The sequence below is a fragment of the Lathyrus oleraceus genome, chromosome 7 (assembly GCF_024323335.1).
Source record: "Lathyrus oleraceus cultivar Zhongwan6 chromosome 7, CAAS_Psat_ZW6_1.0, whole genome shotgun sequence".
Lineage (NCBI taxonomy): Eukaryota > Viridiplantae > Streptophyta > Magnoliopsida > Fabales > Fabaceae > Lathyrus > Lathyrus oleraceus.
In genome coordinates this window covers 144574564-144597688 of record NC_066585.1, presented here as the reverse complement: position 1 = coordinate 144597688, position 23125 = coordinate 144574564, and the positions used below count along the sequence as shown (strand labels likewise).

Sequence of the window (23125 nt, the reverse complement as noted above, 5' to 3'; positions counted from 1 at the left end):
TTCATCATAAACCAGTTGTTTGAGAGTGTTCTTAGTGTTTAATGTGTTGGGAACTATTTTTTCTGTTTCTTATTGAATTAAAAAAGTAATTAATTTATAGCCAAATCTGAGTGAGTAAATATTTACTCACGTTCAAGCATTTAATTTGGTTTGATACATAAATCATTGTCTAAAACATCGAATGTTTTGATAGAAGTCCAACTAAACATGCTTTATCTTTTGAGTTTCATCGATTGTAAAATTTATCTTCATGTGTGGTGGACCACTAATATGTCTCATTGCTTAGTGAAAGCGAGAGACGTCGTCATATAAACTCACATCTAATCATGTCCACATATTCCATTAGAAAAAAAAACTACCGCTGTCTGCTGAGACTTTATGGTTATTGTAATGTGGCATTTAATATACAATTCAGCTTTTTTGTTTTGTTCTACGTATTAATTCAATACAAATGCATGCGTACGATATATTAGTTGTTGGCTAATCTCATGAATAGAAAAAGTGGAAGTAGCTTATCTTCATTGTAATACAACTAGTGGAATGTGATCGAATTGAAAGATGATTTTTTATGGTCGAATAAAGATGATGTATTTGAATTCCTATCGATTGTTTGGGTTGCTTGGTTGGACCACAAAATGTAGTACATTTTTGGCAAACTGATATATAGTTCTTCACGACAAAATATCGAATAAGTTTGTATGTATGTATATATAAAATTAAAATCATTTTTTATAAATGATTTTTTTATTTAACAAAAAAATAATAAAAGTAAGTATTTTTGTGTATAGTATTCACAAAGACTATTACGATATTATAATCTTTAAACAATCTTTATGATTTAAAAAAAAAGTTTGAAAGATGTTTGTTTATAAACTAAAAAATAAGGTTAACATATGAGATTAAATTGTTGAAGTTAGGTTTCATTATTTTATTTCTAATGTATCTTTGTGATCAATTCTATATATTTTGGTGAACATTTAACATTATCACCTATTTCTCTGCTTATATTATTTATGTTTGTGGATCTATGTGCTTGTAGGTATGAAGCTTATAACAATTTGTTGAGATGATTTTGATGTTGATAAAGCTATTAAGAGAAGTCTTCATCAATCTTGTTATTCAATGCTTGTTGGTTTAGATGATATCATCTCATATGTTGATTCAAGTGATGGTGCTTGAAGATTGTTCAAGTGATGGTGCTTGAAGATTAACCAAGTGATGGTACTTGATATGTGCACTACTATAAATAATATATTTCATGACGACGATTTCACCCCACGTATTGAAAAACTGAGGTCAAATACCTCGATGAACCTTATCTTTTTATTAAAAAAATATAATATATTATGTCGGTTATTTGAAAAACTAAGGGATAAACCTATTCACTACTTATATTTTTGTCATATTGTTGTTGTTGTTGTTGATGTTGTTGTTGTTGTTGATGATATTGTTGTTGATGATCTTGTTGTTGAGATCCGAAACCCTAGAGCTTTTGTTGTTGTTTTTGTAGTTGTTATTGATGTTGTTTTTGTCGATCTTGTTGTTCTTGTTGTTGAGACCCTAAATCTTTGAGGTTGTTTATCGTTATTGTTATTGATATTGTTGTTGTTTATTGACGTTGTTGTTCTTGATATTGTGTTTGATGTTGTTGTTGTTTTCTCGTTGTTTTTGTTGTTGATATTGAGATTATGTTTTTTGTGATTCTTTGTGCAACTCTCATCTTGTTCCGTCTAGTTGAGTTTATTATATCTAATGTCGATTGTTTGTTTCACTAACCTTTCTTTGAACATATAACCTAGTAAATTAATTTTGAAAATAATCATATGCAAAATTATGTTGTATTTGAAACTTATGTTACACTGATTAATGAATTTTTAGCATTATGCAACTCATCATTCATCTCCCTTTGTTTTTATTGTTAAAGTCTCTTCAATACTTCTAGTTTTGTTCAACTTTCTTCCATATTTGTTCATTTTTTAAAGCATCAAATTTTATGCTTTCAAGAATTAATTAGTACAAAAGGAAGTGTGAGAAGAATGATGAGTTGCAAGATGCTTCAAAATTATAATCAATGTAATTTGTTCTTCAAATATAATACTATTGTTCATATAATTATTTTCCTAATCAATTTTGAGAAGTTATATATTTAGTATAGGGTTTAGTGAAATAAGCAATTCACATTAGATTTAATAAACTCAACACTGTTTTACCCATCAATTTTATGAGATAATCGAGGTGAAAATATGGAGTATCAGTCGCTGAAATAACAAACGTAACAAACAGATAGTGAAATGGTGAAAACACATGTCCCCTCGTAACAAACTTGATTAATAAAGTCCCTGGAATAGATAGTCCGTTTAATGTATTAAGTGTGACTTAATCATGAGAACACATTAAACATAAGGACACTATTCCTAAAGTATCCGTAGTCGAGCTTTAGTGTGAAGTGGGATAACATTAAAGCATTAAGACTATTATGTTTGTAGACTGATGATCACATCTCATGGATCATGGATAAAGAGTTATCGAGTCTTAAACATAGGTATGAATATTAGGAGTAATATTTATACCGGATTGACCCGCTATGAGAATACTATATAGAAAGTTATGCAAGGTGTCATAAGTTATTCTCATGGTGATAATAGTGTATTCCACTCTTCGACCTGAAACCACTATGGATCCTAGATGTAGAGTCGAGTGCTTTATTGTTGATCCAACGTTATCCGTAACTGGATAACCATAAAGACAGTTGATGGGTACTCCACAAAGCATGCTGAGGGACATGAGTGACCTAGATGGAATTTGCTCATCCTGCATAACAGGATAAATGTCTATGGGCCCAATATTGAACTGGACAAGGATGACACGGTCTATGCCTTGTGTTCAATATAGACATAAGGGCAAAAGGGTAATTATACACATAATTATTATCACAGATGGTTTTGTCAGATCACATGACATTTTCGTGTCTTGGGTAGCAGTGATGTGTTGCTAGATACCGCTCACTGTTTATTATGTTAAATGCGTGATTTAATATAATTGCCAACGTCACGAAAACCTACAGGGTCACACACAAAGGACGGATTGATGAGAGATAGAGTAACTAAGGAATACCGTAAGGTACGGTGCCCTTAAGTGGATTATAGAACATCGTAAGGTACGGTGTACTTGAGTAGAATACGAAATATGGTAAGGTACCATGGGCTTAAGTGATTTTGGGCATATTATAAGATATGGGCCAAAATACACTTAAGTGGGCTTTTAGCTTGAAGCCCACACAAGTGGTTCTATAAATAGAACCCTTGTGCAGAAGCAAAAATTTGCGGTTGCATTATTTTCGTTTTCTCTCTCTCTCTCTCTCTCTCTCACTCAAAGCCTTCATTCATACCAGCTAGCACTGAGATTGAAGGAACCCGTTCGTGTGGACTGAGTAGAGACGTTGTCATCGTTCAACGTTCGTGATCGTTTAGTGGATCTGCATCAAAGGGTTTGATCATCACAAGAGATCTGCATCAAAGGGTTTGATCGTCACAAGAGATCTGCACCAAAGGATTCAACCGTCACAAGAGGTAAATATTCTATCACTGATCATGACCATTCGTAAGGATCTCTAAAGGAGAAATTTTTTAATTTCCGCTGCGTTTTGGACCGCAATTCTCCTTCACTTGGGACTATGTTTGTCGTGCATGGGAGTAGCGTGACATGGTGAATCGTGTTGACAAATCTTGGGTTCAACAGGTGTGTGCTTGGGATTGATTCAGCCGGGTGAAAACCTTGAGACAGGGAGGTCATGCAAGAAAGTAGCAACAATAGGTGAAATGAAGTGGCATTGTTGGTGTCTTGATCAATCTTTGATCAAGGTTTTTGGAGGTGCTAGTGTCAAAAACAAACTAAGGGTTTGTGGAATTTGATGTCTCATCTCTTGTATACATACAATTGTAATGTAAGATTTATTATAATAATATCTCAACTCGAGTTCGAATTTAGGGCATACATACCCAAAGCAATGTCGATTAGGGAACTCTCTAAACAAATCCTTGTGTACTCTCTCTCTCTCTTTCTCTCTTTTATTTTTCGATTTGTAAATTGTCGATTGCTTTGATCACTGGATCAACATAGTTTGGATCATAATTTTGATTACATTTTGAATCATATGTTTGTTGTATTGATCACTAGCCATATGGTTGTGATTGAATTTCTTAGAAAAACAAGCTCTATATGAAATTCCAAACTTTGTTTTTCACACACCAAGTGTTCGATAAATTGTTTGACTTAGTTTTTTGTGTGTGGATATCATTGGAGATAGAATTTTACTATTGCAGGATATTCAATTAGTTATGCTTATTTGTTGTTGATTGACTTGTAGATTATTATCATAACATTGGCACCTTTACGCATATCCGGGCTATTCAATAGTAGAATCCGAACTTGTAGATTATTTGTTGTTGTTGATTGACTTATGAAAGTGCAAGTGATTCCTCAAGTGATGAAAGCTCCACTTCAAGTGTAGAATCGGATCGGATTTGTCTTATGGAAAATGTAAGGAAGAAGAAACAAGTAAGTTCTTCTAAACTTGAGCTTACTAGTGATTTATCGTATTCTCAATTATAAGACGCTTTTGATAATCTTCATAGAGAAGCATTACATTCTTTTAAGAAATTAGCTTCACATGAAAAGATAGTTTGGCAATTAGAAGCTAAAGTGTTAGAATCCGAAAGGAAGTTGGAAGCTACTAAGAGATCTATGATAGATATTTAAAGTGACAAGAATGAGGGTGAAAAACCTTCTAGGTTTGGTTGTGAATCTTGTCATAATTGGCAAAAAGAGATAATTTCTCTTCAAGTCAAATTAGAAAAATCCTTACAACCAAAGATTGCTTATGCTATTGATCCGTCTAAGTATGAAATGTCTTTGAACCATTCATATAAGAAACATAAATTTGTTAAAAAGGAGTCTAATAGAAAAGGCACATCTCATCATAACTTGTCTTATCTCTATTGTTGCAAGAATGGTCATACTATTGAGAAATGCAAATTTAGGAAACTTTTAGTTCCTAACGGAGCCTTTCAATGGTTGCCTAAATGCAACCTTGTTTTTACTCACCCCAAGGACCCAATGAAGATCGGGTACCTAGTACTTGTTGTTGATTTTACAAGATAAATGTCTTAGACCTATGAAGAGAGTATGTGATCTTGTTTGTGGATACTTAAGGCATGTGATGTGTTACATCTCCCTATTTCGTTGACTTTATGGAAAGGAAGAAGGGTTATGTAACCAAAAGGAATCAACTTCTAGTATTCTTTAATTGGTAAAAGTATGTTGATTACTATTAATGTTTTATCCGAGAAATGTCAAGATATGTGTTTCTTTTCTATGTATATCTTCACAAGACAGTCTCAATGAAACCGAAAAAGGAATTGATCAGCCTAAAATGGTGGAATGTGAGAAGGAAGAAGATAACGATTATGAAAAGGAGAAGGTTAAAAGTCCAGCTGCAGTGGATGATTTATCTTTGACTTGGAGACCTCCAATGATCATCAAATTAATAATCTTCTTGGATACATTATTAATCATACTTTCAAGTACTTTGTCAAAGAGAAAAGTGGTAAGATTGTTGTTTTTTAAAGGTTGTATGGAACGTTTTGCATTTATTCCAACTTTCATTCGAGAGTTTCTTGTGGAATTCATGTGCATCCTCCGTTATTCGTACGGTGAGGTAATATCTTTTCAACTTTTACTTTGTATGATATATGTTATGAGTGTTCACTTATGAAAATTTCAAGTGATAACCAATGTGTATTTCATTTAAAGTGATTGTAGTGACCTTATCTAAATATCTTCACATGTATGTTATACTATCTCTAGCTTATGCTTGCTTGGAATATTTCAAATTTATGTTGATGACATTATTTTTGGATCTACTAATATGCAACTTGTCAAAGAGTTTTCTAAATTTATGCATGGAGAGTTTGAAATGGGCCTCATGGGAGAGTTAAATTACTTCCTAGGTCTTCAAATCAACCAAATTAATGAAGGCACATTTGTTTGTCAAACCAAGTATTGTAAGGATTTTGTAAAGAGATTTGAAATGGTTGATGCAAATCCAATTGACACTCTGATGACTACAAACAGTAACTTGGAAAGAAACGAAAATGGTAAGGATATGGGAGTAAAGAAATATAGAGGTATGATCTGTTCTTTTCTATATCTCACTACATATAGGCCAGATTAAATGTTTAGTGTCTATATGTGTTTCCAATATCATTCGGCTCCTAATGAATCTATCTCAAAGCCGTCAAACGTATTTTTAGGTATCTTCATGGTACTTTGAATTATGGGCTATGGTATACTAAAGGAAGTGATTGTAGCATAGTTGGTTACACCGATTCTGATTTTTCCGATTTCAAATCGGACAGGAAAAGTACTAGTGGAGCTTGTCACATATTTTCAAATTCCTTAGTTAGTTGGCATGGCAAGAAACAAGTTTCGGTTGCGTTGTAAACTGCCGAGGCGGAATACGTAGCGGCTGGTAGTTTTTGTCTCAGATTTTGTGGCTTAAAAAGAAATGACTTAATTTTGATATAAAGCTAAGCCGTATTTCAATTATGTGTGACAACACTAGTGCTATTAACCTAATTAAGAACCCGGTGCTACATGATCATACTAAGCATATTGATATTCGTCATTATTTCCTACGCGATCATGACGTCGTTTTTGAGCATGTTGATAGTAAAAATCAACTTGCCGATATTTTTACAAAACCACTTGCGCCGAATCCTTCTTTAACATTCGAAGGGAATTAGGGATTCTTGACATCTCAACACTTACCTAAATTTTATGTTAATTCACTTTGAATATACATTGTCCATCTAACCTTCCTTAAAAGTCATACTTCATAAGAATGCATTCCTCATAATCTCATAAGCAAGGTATTATCGTTTCAGTTTCCATTTTTTTATGTAAGCTTTTCCTTTTGCATGTTGTTTATGGTCCATATAATTATGTTCTTGATGTATTAGATAGTTCATGTATATTCACTTCCAAAAATGTCCAACTGATGTATGTTAATTTATATGCTTATAGTGACTTTAGACTATCTTCAGTTTTTCTGAACTAAAGTGATTGATGTGTCAGTTTGTTATCTATTTCTCTCATGAATTATGATTAAATATGTTACATTGTTAGCAATATTCTTGATTGTGTTTCATTGTTATGTTTTCATCCCTATTTTTGGTTTGTGTGGTGGTACTTTGTTTATCACCTTGATTGAGCACATGCGTGTGCAGCAATTTGGGAGCACCAAAGGCATATAACACATAATCATGTCACTTTTGTAGCATGTCAAGTATTTTGTGTTCACTCTGTATCCTTCATTATTCATGCTTGTGTTTTGTTTATTTTTAAGCACTTGGTATAACAATTATATTCTATTCTTGCCTTCTTTGCTTTTCATTGGATTTCTTTATGCTCTCATTCACCATATATATATATAATATATATATATATATATATATAATATATATATATATATATATATATATATATATATTATATATATATATATATATATATATATATATATATATATGTATATATACACGGTGAATTTTAGTAACAATACCATAATTAACAAATTCACAAGTACACCTTTCATACGAAAACACAATGAAAGTCAAATAATTATAAAAATGCTAATTCCACCAACTCATTATCTAAAATGCATGTGGTATCTAGTTTTGGGGATTAGAGGTATGTTACTGATTTACCCATGTCTCCGGTTCCTCTTGAATCGTGTCCCTCTCTGGACGTGAGACCGCCATAGTCCATCTCTGAACTAGGCTGTCACTGGACTTAAGTATTACCTAACTCTGAAATAAATACATGCAGAATCATGTAAAATATCAACATGCAACATCATCAACATCACAAACATCACAAACATTATCAACGTCATAAACATCATCAACATCTTCAAAAACATCATTAGAAGGTTCCACTCTTGAACCTATAGGCTGTGAATTACATATTGTCACTGTAATCCTTTCGAATTACTATTCATTAAAAATCGGCAATTAAGACCGTCGCTGTAATCCCTCCGGATTACTATACTAAAAATTATGGTTTAAAAATTTATTTTTTATTATCAAAAAGGGCAAAGTTATTTTGTTACCCAAACCTCAAGCTCATCAAACTTTCTCAGGGAAACTCAAAACATCTCATTACCTCTAAGTTCTCAAAAATGACTATAGAGTACCCTAAAAGTACTATAAAGTATCCAAAGTACTCTAAATTTAAAGGTTTCACAAGTGGTACCCTTGACGAACTGATTTTCGAAATTTTTTCTTCAAAAAAGTCTTGATTTTTTATTTTTGTCAACTTTTTTGATTTTTTATTTATTTTCTTTTAACGAAAAAGGTATCATTTTTTTTAAGAAATAATTTTTATGGGATCTGAGAATTTTTTTAAAAAAATTGTTACAATTCTAGGAAAAAGAGGGAAAACACACAATTCTACAGATAGAAAAGTTTGGGGAACCAAATGACTCAAAAAGAGTCGCTCGAAATTTTAGACAAAATTCCAACTCAAAATGTAATCACAACAAAAAAAATACACAAATTCATAGCTATAACATCATAGTCAACAACAAGCTATGTAAATATACAAACAACAACACTTTAGAGACCTTTGGGGATTTATCCCAAATCTCCTTTTTGGGTCTCAAAGCAATCAAACAAACACACAACTCATCAATCACACCAATAAGGTTTTGCCCAAACCTTATTTGGTCAAAGTTACTCGGATAATAAGAAATAAGGGAAAAATTGCATTAGCTCAATGCGTTGATGGTAGGGTAAGGAATCCTCACCGTCTTGGGTGCCCAAATCACCAATCAATAAGATAATTCCCTCTTACCTTGTAATTGCAAATTTTATGGTTAAATTGTTTCTTCTCCTTTCTAGAGTTCTTCTTAGGGTTTCTTAGCAGCCGCTTCTCTGTTTCTCTAAATTTTTTACATATAAGTCTTTCTCACATTCCAACTTTTTAATTTAAATAACCTAACAGGTTTAGTAAATTCTCAATTTTCCTCTCAACATTTATTTACCACACCTCAATCCTCAAATTTTGTTAAATATTATAATTTCGCTCCTTACTCTAAAATTTTCATATATTTTAATTTAAAATTTATAAATATTTAATTTAAATAAATAATTAATTTAAATAAATATTTATTCAAATTTCCTTAATTTTCTACTCTCTCAACTTATCACAAAATAATTAAATATATTCAATTATTTCTAATAACCTCAATAATTCTGTTTTATTTTTTCTATTCTCCATTTCTATAATCCAGGTAATTATAAAATTATCAAAATACTCCTATACACCAAAAAGCACAAAAATTCAAGTATAATAAATAAAACACACCAAAAATTAAATAAAAATACTCGATAAAAAGTTAGGGTATTACACAACACAATGATGCATGTCCATACAAACAAATGCAATAACAATAACATTTCTTAAGGCCCCGCTTTTGACCATAAACAATATGCATTGAAACACAATGATAATTTTCACTTATGAATTACTATCCATCAATAATAACAACAATGTACACCAACAATACATAATTAATCATCATATACTCATGTATTTTAATAACAATACTAATCATGTTCGCATCATGTAATAGCACAAAATAACACTGTATATATCTCATACCATAGCTACAACATATACGACAACATGTAAACAAGAGAATTACCATTCAACAACAATATTTCTAACATAGTTAATTAATTAAATTCATAATAACTAATTAACAACACCAACACAGCCATACTATAGCCATTCATCACCCTAACAACAGAACAACATCGAAAATCCGAACTGATAACTTGAACCACACAACAGGGACGAGAATACCCCTTCTGACAGCATGACGGGTAACATGTCACCATGGTGATGCTTGTCACCTTCTTAGAACTCCTAGCCCTTCCTTATAGTGATGATCGACTTAGAAAACCAAGCCTGGAAACCATGACAGTCTCCCCTTCATAGCGCTGACGCCCATCAACGTCTTAAGGAAAGAGAAAATATCGAGAAAACCCCAAAATAATGGTCATTGAAACCACGAACAGGTTTGAAAGTCGGTTATGCAAGGGGAAGGTATTAACACCCCTCACATCCATCGTACTCGATGGGAACCATCTAGGATGTCTATGCTTTAATGGGTGTTGTTATCTTAATGTTTACTCGCTAAAGGTTTATGTAGTGGAAATGAGTTTTTTATTAGTATTCTCGCCAAGGATTTGGGTCCTCATGCCTACGTATGCTCGCTTGTTGAAGTGAGAAATCAGAGTCCCGTAGTTCGTGGTAAAAAGTATTTGATTGTTTTATTGATTTTATACTTTGAAAAAGGATTTTCGGAGTGATTCCCTAAGGCACAAACAAAGGGTTTGATGAGTTGATTTTGATTCTTGGTTTTGGAAAGAGATTGTTCTTGAGTTCGGATTGCACTAAAGACTATGGGTAAAGGTGACTATTTCGAACTACCAAGCCAAGCGTCTTGTGTTCAAAATACTCAGAATGAGGGTAAGAAATATCCATTCTCATCCCTTCTCTACCACTTAAGGCTTGTGGCGTACAATCCTAATCACATTTTATTGTGTTTTGAACTTGATTTGAGAAAATATCGCTTGACGTTGGATCAAGGGTTTGTTTTCTTATTAAGAAATGGTGACGATCCTAACTCCTAAGGTTGGCTAAAAAGCAACAACAAGGCAAAGTAAAGCGAGTAGAAAGTACACCAAAGTGGGGAGAGGGATACATGAAAAATATAAGGGAAATTGCGATAAATAAAAGGGTCTCGTTATAATGTAGCACAAGAAAAAGCCTTGTGTGTGCATTGTGTCCTAAGCTAACAAGTGAATAATGGAATTACAAAGTATGTCTCCTTAAGGTAGTGCCATGAATTCTCTCTTGTAATAAAAAATTACAAGTCCATAATACTCCAAGTTGCATAGGTCAATCACAATGGTCCAAGTTCCAAGTAAGGGTACAAACAAGTCCTCTAAGTCTCCAAGCTTAGGTCACACACAAGGTCCATATTGTCCACAATACTCTATGTCTAATGCTAAGGTCAAACATCAAGTCCATGGTCCAATATCCTTAAAATTAAGTCTTTTTAGTATTTTCCATTTTATCATGTTTTTGTTCATTTTGATTATATGTCAAGATAAGAACAAGTGAGCAATAAAAAGATACAAACATAAAGTGCATGAATACTAATGGACAAGAATTAAATTGCGAGAATTTAAATGTTAGAAGTTAGAAGTTAGCATTGCATAATGTAAATGTTAGAAGTTAGATGTTAGATGTTAATTTGTAAGAAAATAATGATTACTCGAGATTATCTATCCACAAATCAAAGGTCTCAAAATATGGCGCATTAAGGGATAACCTATAAATGATTCAAAGTGTCAAAAATGATCCAATGGTCATTTATTGACATGTTTGAATCAAAGAAGAATGAATAAATTGAAACGTCCATCTATCAATGATTTGAAGTGTGGAAGATTAATCAATCAAGCAATAAAAAAATGAATAAAAGGTTGAAAATAAAAAGAATTAAAAGTTAGTAGTTAGAATTAAATCACGTTAAATTATTAACACAATGTGAAGTATAAAATAAAAAAAAAACCATAGAAAATAATAGGGAGAAAAAAAATACTAATATCAAATAAGAGGGAATAATTGAGCAAAGGGGTGTAAATCTGGTTTGGAGTGCAAATAACAAGTTGATTGGGCCCGAGGGGCGCAAGGCACATGGCCTTGTACAACTTTGGCATGTGAGGTGCACATAGTGATGACAAGGTGCGAAGAGTAATCTATGAAGGACCTAATGTCAAGGTTGTCCCAATCTGTCCTTATGAATGGAGGGAGTTCAATCCAATCTCACATAACACGTTCATAAACGTAACCCACCACCTCATAACCTTGGCCTGGACACCCTCCTCCGTAGCGCCGACAATTGCCTTCGGCGCCGACAGAGGGCCAAACACTTCGAATCTTACACCACTCAAACCGTTTCACTGCACTCTATCTAAATCCTTCATTGATTCCCACTGACTCGTACCAAATCCCATAAACCGAGCCTAAATGCTCAAGAACCCTCACACCTACAATCTCAAATTAAATCTCCAAAAGGAAGAATCAAAGCTCAATTCAACGGGGCTTTGATTTCCTAAGACTTCCGCCACATTGTAGTAACTCAAAATAAGGCGAAGCAAAGAAGAAGGAGCACTTACCATCGGAGACGATGATGGATATAATGGCGACGACAACGGAAAATAGGCATGCTCTTGATCTTGCGTTCTTTCCTTCTTCTTCTCTTCTTCTATTCTCTCTTCTGAGAGTTGAGTGTATATTTCTATGAGCTTTGAATGAGAGATGAGAGCCACGAACTTCAAGCCTTCTTCTTCTTGATGTGCCTTCTTCTGCGTGGTTGTTGCTTTTGGTTATGGATCCGTATAAACTCAAGGATGGTGAGGGATAGGAACTCGATAACAGAAAACAACTTTTATCTGCTTAAACTAATTTTCATAATTCTTACCATTCGAGTTTAGAAGATTTGCTGGAAAATGTCTGTTCGGATGAGAAGTCATTGCGCCATGCTTCCCAGAATCACAACTAGTACTCTAGATACCAGATGTTGGAATTAACCCTAATCTTGGAGATAATCCGATCAATCTTGATTGAACGAGAATCAATCTTTTTGATTTATCGTTATCTCGTTCCCACTCTTCACTTGAGTGATTCACCCATACATTGATTGCAAGATGATTCCACCACACAATGATTTACAAGAAAAAGAATATGTGAAAGTGAGTTAGGAAGAAAGGAGAATTAGGGTTTTGGAATAAAGGAGAATTAGGGTTTTGGAAGAAAGATGAAGAAGATGGATCAAATTCGGTAGAGTTTCTCTCTGCATTTTATTCACTCTGAATTTCTTTAATTCAATTTACTTACGATAGTAGAGTGCCTCCCTAAAATTAACTCATTTGACAATTATCTACTTCAATTACTATCAGATTCGCCTCTATCAAATCTTACAACATACTTTATACCAAAAAAAAAATTACATACTTAACATGCAGAAAAACTAGAAAAAAATAATTTAGTAAGTGACTCAACTCAATAATTTATTGGGTAATGCTAACTTGTGCCCCAAGGGCACATGTTAAGAAACCCACAAATAAAAAAATTGTTTTGGAAAAATAAATAAAATTATTAATGATAAGTTTTTAATAAATTCAATACACATTTTCCAAGAATTTGTTTCTATATTCATCTCTTAACTTGTGTCCTAAGGGCACAAATTAGCATTACCCTAATTTATTTGATAGTAATCATCATTATAAAAATTATTTCATTACAAAAACATCATTAAATACATTTTATGTTTCTAACAAATTTGGCAATAAAGACTAAACAAGGCAGATATCAAGGTACGTACTTCGTCTTATAAGTTATAACATGATTATTTTTTAAAGACAAAGTTGTCGACTCGTCGTATATATTTGTCCTTTCAAACTTTCAATAATCATAGAAATGATATTAAAAGCACTTGAACAAAGCAATATGTCGCCTTATGCCACATCCACGTGAAAGCCAGATGGTTTGATTTCATGTGTTCCCTCACAGAATGACAAATTCATTCTGTTCACTTCATGACCATCCATAACTAAAAATGACATGCACCGGATAGTCTACAATGAATTCATTAGTTATATGGTTCAATTTTATTTTGTTATAAGGTTTTAATTTTATTATATTCTATTTACTTTAAAAAAAAATAGTTTTACAATTTATTATATATGCAGTTTCAAATAATTTAGAAGTATGATTTTAACCATAAACACTTAGATCGTTAATTAAAAACACAATATTTTTTTATTAAAAAAATAATCTTTAAAATTCATGAATCTTTGATTTTGAAGATAATAAATTTAAAACTCATATATATTAATATATATTTTTATCACAAAACATATAATAATATTTATTATTAAAAAAGTTCATCTAAAAAATTTACTGAAAATTAATATAGTAACATGAAAAAAAAGTTAACTAACAAAAAATATTATAAAATCTTATAAATACTATGTTAAGTTAAACAAATAGATTATTTAAAATATTATTTTAATAAAAATAATTAAATTTATTAATTTACTCTTTATTAATTAATTGTAATGATTTAATTAAAAAGAATAATAATTTGCTAATTTTGGGGGGCCATAATGAGTATATATATTTGTATTTTATTTAATAATATGTGGTTATGTAGTGATTAATTTGTTTTACTGACTTAGAACCCTTGCCATAGCACTTTTATGAATAAAAATATTTAAATTTTAATGACTTATTTTTTTTGGATTAAACAATTTTTTTATAAATATAATAAAAACCATACAAAAAGCTACATCTTTATCTCTTTTTAAATGACAAAGTTCATCTTATTGAAAAATGAATATATTGAACTAAGAGATATAACATTGCTAATTATTTGAAAGATATATATATATATATATATATATATATATATATATATATATATTATATATATATTATATATATATATATATATATATATATATATATCTATATATAATATATATATATATATATATATATATTATATATATATATATATATCTATATATATATATATATATATATATATTCTATATATATATTATTTTTATTTTCTTTCTATTTATTAAATATGTTGTTGATTTGTTTTATTCTACCCTTTGATGAGTGTATTTAAATTTTGCAGCACTTTTACAAAATAAAACAAATTAATTGTAATAAATTAATTAAAAATAAGATTTAGTTATAATTTTGGTTCAACTATTTTAACTCATTCATAAAATTAGTTCTCCTATTTTAAATTCAAATAATTTTGATTTTCTTTTCACAACTTAAAGTTGATTATACGTCTACTTTTAAATAATGTGTCACTTGTTATAGCATGAGAAATCATCATTTAAAAACTTTTGTAGAACTTTAAAGATGAAAAATATAAATTACACGTCCCTAAAAAATTAAAATGTCATTAATTTTTTGGTGTAAAATATGAAAGGGAGCCCAAAAAATATCGTTGAACAACTTTAAAGATAAAATAAATAAATTATATGTAATTGACACTAATACAAAATATACATTTTGTAACATCATATTATTATGGTCGTACAAACGACTATAGTAATAATTCATTTTCGTGTTGAATTTTTTATTATTTTATTGAAAGACATTTAATCACGGTACTTAATAACAACCGTTGTGATAGATAAAAGATTACTTGCTTCGATTCCAAACACCAATAATTTTTTATATTTTTTGTTACAAAAATGATTTGTCCTTATAATCTTATAAATATATTAATATTAAAATACATATTACCACGGTTATTTACGGTTCTTGTTAGCAATCATGATGATAAGTTTTACATATATACATAAGCGATGTTATCAAGCTTTCGCATAGAATAGTCATCACTCTCAAAACAAAACCCTAACATCTCTCTCTTCCAAATGCAGCAAACTCGTCTTCATAAGCTTCTTCATACTAAAAGGTAGTCAAGTTCATACATTTTATCATTCTTATTCTTCTTCATAAGCTTTCCTCCATGTTATTCATATGCTTTCTTCCATTTTTCTATGTATAAGTTCTTCCATATATCTTTGTTTTTCATACGATTTCTTCTTGATCGTTCCACTTTCACCTGTCATGATAATCATGTTTTTTGGGTTATCTCAGTTACCATATTTGTTCAATGTGTTTCTATGGAGAAACAATACATGAAGAACGCCTTCATTTTTCATGGATCTTTTCATTAAAATGTACGTTAGTGAAACACTTTATGAGATGATATATTGTTGTATGTTGTTGTGGTTTTGTTGATAAATGTTGATAAATGTTGTTATTATTGTTGATAAATGTTTCTCAAAACAAAAATAAAGCATTGTTAAGTCATAAAGTATGATTGTGATTCACAAATGGTTAATGTTGCTATGAAGAAACAATACAAGAAGAATGAAGTTATTGTCGAAGCTTCATTCACCTTGTATTTTTTATTCATAGCAACACAAAATAGATCAACTTCAGTTTATTCTAAGACAAGTAGATCATTTCTCCGTCTTCATTTTCCACAAATCTTTTCAATAAAAGATACGCTCGTGAAACATTGTATGAGTTGACATGCTGTTTTATGTTGTTGTTATTTTGTGATAAATGTTGTTGTGGTTGATAAATGTTTCTCAGAACAAGAACAAAACATTACTAAGTTACAAGAAAATATCTTATTGCAACTTAGCAATGTTTTGTTTTTCCGAATCTTGCAGTATTAATTTCTTATGCAAATTGGTAGAAGATCCAGTTGAGTTTATTATATTGTATGTAGATTGTTTGTTTCACTAACACTTCACTGAAAATGCATTCATTTAAATTTATTTAGAAAATAATAAGCTGAAAATTAACTTTTATTTGAAAACCAACTTAGATCAATCAATATTTTTAGAATTACATGCATCTCATAATTCATGTCTCATTCGTTAACATATAGAATGTGTTTCAATGACCTAAGTTCTTCATAACATCGATTCCTTCTTTTCTAGTTTATTTTGAAAAACATCAATTTGTTGACTAATTCTTACTCATCATCGTCATTATCATCATTATTATTATTTTAAATCATGTTGATGATTATTATGATGTCAATGATGATGATGAACCTAAATTAGTCAACAAATTGATGTTTTTCAAAATAAACTAGAAAAGAAGGAATCGTTCCTATGAAGTACTTAGGTCATTGAATCAAATTCTATATCTTAAAGAGCGAGAGATAAGTTACGAGATGCATGAAATTTGAAAAGAAATTATTCGTTTAAGATGTTTTTCAAGAATAATTTAATTTATCATACTTTTATGTTCTACATCAATTTGAATGTTGTATTTGTTTAGTCAGGTGTAGTAAAAATCAAGCAATCCATATATTTTATAATAAACTCATATATACATATCACAATAGTTATCTTTCATAACCGTCGTGAAATGTTAATTTTATTCAATTTAAGCTACAGTTGCTGAGTTTCAAACCAATGACCTAAATACGTATAAAAACAATTGTTTAAGATAGTCGTTGTGATGTGTAGCACGCTAACTAGTTTATCACCACAGTCATACGCTCATGGTGGATAGCAACATACATAAAATCAAACGCTACCTAACAACAGACATACAACTGCCATTATATGTATTTCACAATTGTTGTCATATGTATTTTCCATAGTAGTGTAATTTTCATGGTAAAAATTTACGAAGAGAGGAGAAAACTATTTGAATTTGAAATATAGAGACTAATTCTATGAATGGGGTAAAATAGGCGAATCAAAACTGTAATTAACCCTAAATATAATAATCAAATTTATAATATTTTTTAGGGATGTAAAGTATTTCGTTAGAATATATATAAAAAAATTTAATTTCATAAAACATTGGTTGGTAATGACAGCCATTCATCAAGTAATTTTAAAATCAAATTAAGTTATATTTAGTTGTTATTAGTGAATAATTACTTGGTCTTAAAAAAACCAGCATTATATGAAAGAAGAAACAAAGTTGTTAAAAGGGAAGAAAAAGAAGAAAGTTGGGAGAAAATTCTGCTCAACCTACAAGAAAAATCGTGACACAATTTATAATAGTTGGTATTACACGTCTTCATTGATTCAAAAACCTTTAAAGTCACCCATTTCATCTGTCTGCTTCACCAAACGTGATAAACCCTCAACTGTTATGGTGAAAAGAAAAGGGCACAATGGTTCCCCTACCTAAGATTCCTGTTACCCTTAAAATCCTCAATTGAGCTTCCAATTACTATTATTGAGAAATTAGATTCAAATATACATACCCCCATTCACCTCATTTACTTTACTCCAAATTGTAATCTCTTCAACATATATCTTAAGTAGTTCCAAGATTTCCAATCATATGCCTTTTCAAAATCTACCTTTAGCATCATACACTCATTTATTCCCCTTTTTTCCAAATATACAATTTCATTAATAACCACTACAACATCTAATATTTGTCTCCCTGGAATAAATGTAGTTTGTCTTGGTGCTATCAGTTGACCCAACACCCTCTTCAATCTTAAGGCTAAGATTTTTGACATTATCTTCTTTCATCTTCTTAACCCCCTTTATTCTACCTCTAGGAGTTTCAAGTGACAAAGGATCATTCCTTCTCCCTATTAAATTCAAAATATTATGAACATATCTTGTGTCAAGGTCCCCTTCAATTGTCCATTTATGCCTTGATTTTTGTAACAATAAACTTCCCCTTCTATGTAAGTTGCACCACACAGAGTTAATCTTACTCTTCTTCTCCACTAATTCAGCATCTACATCTTGATCATATCAACTAACAATAAATTCATTTCATTAAACTATTTAATAGACTCATCCATTTTCAAATTAATCCACCCATAAACCTCTTTATTCTACTATTTTAGTATATCCCTTAATCTCTTAAGATTCTCTTTAATCACATAAGCCTTTTTACCAGACTCCTCAATATCTTTCCACTCATCTTCCATGCACCTTATGACAGTCCATCATTTCATATATTCAGTCGAAGAATCGAAGCAAAATAAGTGAAAATCGAGCAAAAATGAAGAATAATGACCAAAGATTAAGGGAAAAATAGCTAAGTGTGAAAACTATGGACTTAGTAAAAATTGGAGGGAAAAGGGGAGCAAAAGCATGCAGCTGCTGGAATAATCTCGCGCACCATCGTGCACGTGATAGGGCATTTAAAGATGCATCACACATGCAATGGTCATTTTTTAGGCTTTTCCTAATGCATTATGGTTCATTCTGACACCTTAAAAAGGGGATTTTGTGCACTTTCACAAGGGTTACAATTTTGGGAGATTGAAGCACAAATTTGAGAGCACAAATGGTGATTTTATAAGCATTTGAAGCCACCAAAGGCCATATCTTCAAGGGATTTCTTATGTTATTTTTGTCAATCAATTATGACATTTTTAATTGCACTATGAGTAGCGAAATCCTTCTAGGTTAGGTTGTGTTAGGATGAACCTATTTCTATATTGTTGGATTCTATATTGATTTGACCATTGTATGAACCTATTGATCTATAATCTTATTCAATTGCTTCTTATTCGTAATGCTTTTTATGTGAGATACTCTTTTAATATGATTTTGGGCACATTGGAAATACTGACCCTTAGTCTATGTGTTGGACCTAGGGCAACTGTTGTACTTACGTTGGTTGAATAGGGATAGGAGACCCCAAGTACTGGCATAGAAATTTAACATACTATACATCACCTAACCCTGCTTATGCTGGCGGACTAGGGATAGAAAGCTCAGAATAATGGTTAGTGAGTTATTTCATGAGGGATCAGCTATAACGATTTTGTTAATTCTCCGTGAGGTTATAGTGATTAGATCATTCATACAAGGCATCAAACATCAACAATAGAGGAATAAGGGATTCTACAACACAACCTGTCAGCTTTCGTGACATTCTTTACTTGTTTATTTACTTTTTACACTGAAACTCGACCCCTCCCTCCCCCGTTTTACTAGTTTTTATAAATTGCACACATTTTGTTTTGCTTGGAGGCAGTGCCTATGAATTCGACCTTTTTATTACTTCGAAATTACCGGTACACTTTCCGAGAAGTCATCAAGTTTTTTCCGCCGTTGTTGGGGACTGTTGATTTTTCTTCAAGGCATCGTTTATGCAATTGTTTTTAATTTGTGTTTTAATTTCTTGTTTATCATAATTCTACTGTGGTATTTTTGTTGTTGGTAAAGTGAAGGAGACAGGTGCTGACAAGTTATTATAGCACAACCAATAGCCCAAACTATGGGGGACTTCTGCAGGCCTACTTGCGTATCACAAGTTTCTAGGGAATTTCTTCCTGCTGATCTTGCAAATTTCAACATCAAATGCTCTATGCTTTCAGATTTAATGGATAAACCTTTTGACGAGAACACAAATAGTGACCCATGGGAACATCTGGCTAGGTTTCATGAGATAACATCAATGCACCAACCAGAGGGTATCATAAAAGACTAGGTAAAACTCAAATTGTTAAGCGTCTTGGTAGTCGGTAGAGAAAAAAATTGGTTATTATGTCTGCCAAATGGGGTAATCAAAACTTGGAAAGAACTAGAAGACAAATTTTTGGAAATATTTTTCACTACAACAAAGTTCACAGAAAGAAAAGTTGGAACCATGCAATTCGAGGAACAAGAGAACGAATCTCTTTACGATGCTTGGGAGAGGTTTAAGTTATTGATACGCAAATGCCCTAATCACAATATGAGCGACATAGAGTAAATATAGAATTTTGTAAAGGGCCTCCAAGAAAAAGTTCAAATGCTTTTAGACGCATCCGCGGGTGGGACAGTAAGAACACTAACTGAACCGCAGGTAAAAGAGCTGATAGAGAAAATGAGTCTGAATGAGTACAACTTTGCAAATACCAAAGGGTTGAACACATTAGAAACCAAGAATAAATCTCATAGTGAATTAACTTTAGGAGGATATGAAAAACTTATCACCAAGCTGGAAGTATCAAATCAAAAATTGGATAAAACAGGCACCACACAGGAATTTTCAAATGAGGTAATATTAGTATTATGTACTAACTGTGGGCAAGAGAATTTTGTAGGTGATTGTATTGAAGACTTACTTAGAGGAGAAGTACAATCCGTAATTGTGAGTTCCAATCTAAGAGCAACTCAAACAGACACAAAATTCAAAATATCATCGTTGGAAGAGACCTTAACTTAATTTATATTGACGATACAAAACAAATTATTGGATATGAAAATGTTGTAGGACTCGTTGAAGCATGTGCACGAAGAGTTACAGTGTTACCAAATTGATGTGATTGATGAATTGGTAGAAATTTTTTTCAAGGAAAAGAATCTTTCATCGCCAATGAGGAAAGTTTAGGTATAATCTATTGAGGAAACAAGGACATATGACGATGCTATTGAGGTAAAAGAGTTAGTTCTACAATTGCAAGTAGCATAACTGAACCGTGCTTATAAATTTTTTAAAGTGAATGGCAAATGACTTAAGCATTATTATGGAGGAGAGATTACAAGTGGAAACTCCTCCCTAATATTATCGGACCTTTAATTTCTATCATCAAGCTATTGACGAAAAAGAAGCGTTGGATGGGAGACAACCTATCAATTTTAATTAGTTTTTGTTTTGCATAATTTATTTTATATTCAAGATAATCTCAAGAGGAAGTATCTACTCAAGAATAACCTTTCCATGAAGACCCATGTTATCTTTGATAAACAAGTTTATAGTTGTTTTGTTTCTTTCAAATTGCAAGTTTAGCACTTTAGTATTGAATAGATGATCCAAAAGAAACTTGATCATCACAATAGCACCTAGCAACTTGAAGGTGAAGGATGAGAAAAGAATCAACAGACATGTACTTAATCTATATATACCTCATCTAGTAAGGTGTGAGACAAATATTTCCATTGTTCACTTTTCTTTCTTTATGAGTGTATCCTTGTATTATTCTCTTATCTAGTTTGATCTCTTTCATATTAAGTTATCTGGTTTGACCAACACACATTGAGGCAATTTTTTGTTTAAAAACTTTGAGTCTTTGTAAACCATCATGTAGTAATAGTTATATCCATTGCTAACCACTTCGCGCCTAAATCTTTCTTTCAGTGACGTAGCCTAAAATTCTTATCCATATTACTCGAAAGATATTTTCTTTCCACCCTCTCTTTGGAGTTAGGTAGAAGTATAGTTCCTAAAGTATATGCAAAAGATTAAGTTTGGGGTTTCTCGTGGAAGTGAGAAAAGTTTTAAGTTTGGGGTTGGGGTACTAGAGAATATGATCTAAAATTTCAAAAATTGTTGTGAAAGAAAAGTGGAAAAAGACACTTCTTCAAAAAAAATGAATGGGAAAAGAAAAGAATGATATTATAAGAAGGATCAAAACTACCTAGTACTATAGAAAAGGAACAAAGAGGTATGATAATAGAAGGAGAACTAGGAACCTAATTCCAAAGGTTTAAACCTACTTTCCTAAAAAATATCCTACCCTAACATAAGCTAAGTTACAACCTGAAAAGTCCTCTAATGTGCGTGTTGTGATTTCTATGATGAACTATATTAAAACATGATCAAGCTAAGTTTAATTTATTTTGCATGTTGATTCAGAGATCATCATATCCATTGAATGAGTTATAGTGAGCTAAGAGACAGGTTGAGTACTCGTCAATCTTGAGGACGTTTTTCCAAATTCGTCGGATAGAAGTTGGGAGCTAGAACAATGGTCATGTAAAAGAAATGTTTAATTTGGTGATGTTTGATTGTTATTGTGTGACTTGTTGTCTGTTGAAATATGCAGTTGCAGGTGAGTTACTTGAGGGCAAGCAATGATTTAAGCTTGAGGTTATGATGACAGCCCGTCATTACATATATTTAGCCGATGAATCGAATAAAAATAAATGAAAGTTGATAAAAAATGAAGAAGAATGACCAAAAAATGAGTAAAGAATAGCTAACTGTGAAAACTATGGACTTAGTGAAAACTGGAGTGATAAAGGGAGCAAAAGCGTGCAACTGCTGGAATAATCATATACACTATCACGCAACATCGCGCATGCGATATGACATTTACGGCTGCATCGTGCGATGTAGGATATCACGCGTGCGATGGTCACTTTTCTGGGCTTTTTTTGACGCATTCTGGTCCATTCTAACGCCTTTAAAAAGGTATTTTATGCACTTTCCCAAGGATTACGATTTTAGGAGATTGAAGCACGGATTTGAGAGCACAAGTGGTGATTATTAGAGCAATTGATAGGACCCCAATTAACATCACTACTTTTCAACCAAACATGGGAATAGTCAGATATATCTCTTTGACATGTTTCTTGCTTACTTACTTTCCATAGTTTAACAAAACTTTTAAATAAGACAAACCCATATATTCTACTCATCGTAACCCTTCTAAGTTGGTCCAAGTGAACCTATT

At 31.6% G+C, this 23125-nt stretch overlaps 1 protein-coding gene across 1 annotated transcript in view; it reads left to right on the top strand.

Moving 5' to 3' along the window:
- The first annotated feature begins 5926 nt into the window (after nucleotides 1–5926).
- The window catches only part of LOC127102490 (phospholipase D beta 1-like), a 29028-nt gene continuing 11829 nt past the window's right edge, over nucleotides 5927–23125 (top strand). Inside the window, exon 1 of the mRNA XM_051039857.1 lies at nucleotides 5927–6185. Within this exon, the coding sequence (XP_050895814.1) occupies nucleotides 5927–6185 (259 nt within the window). The remainder of the gene's footprint in view (nucleotides 6186–23125) is intronic.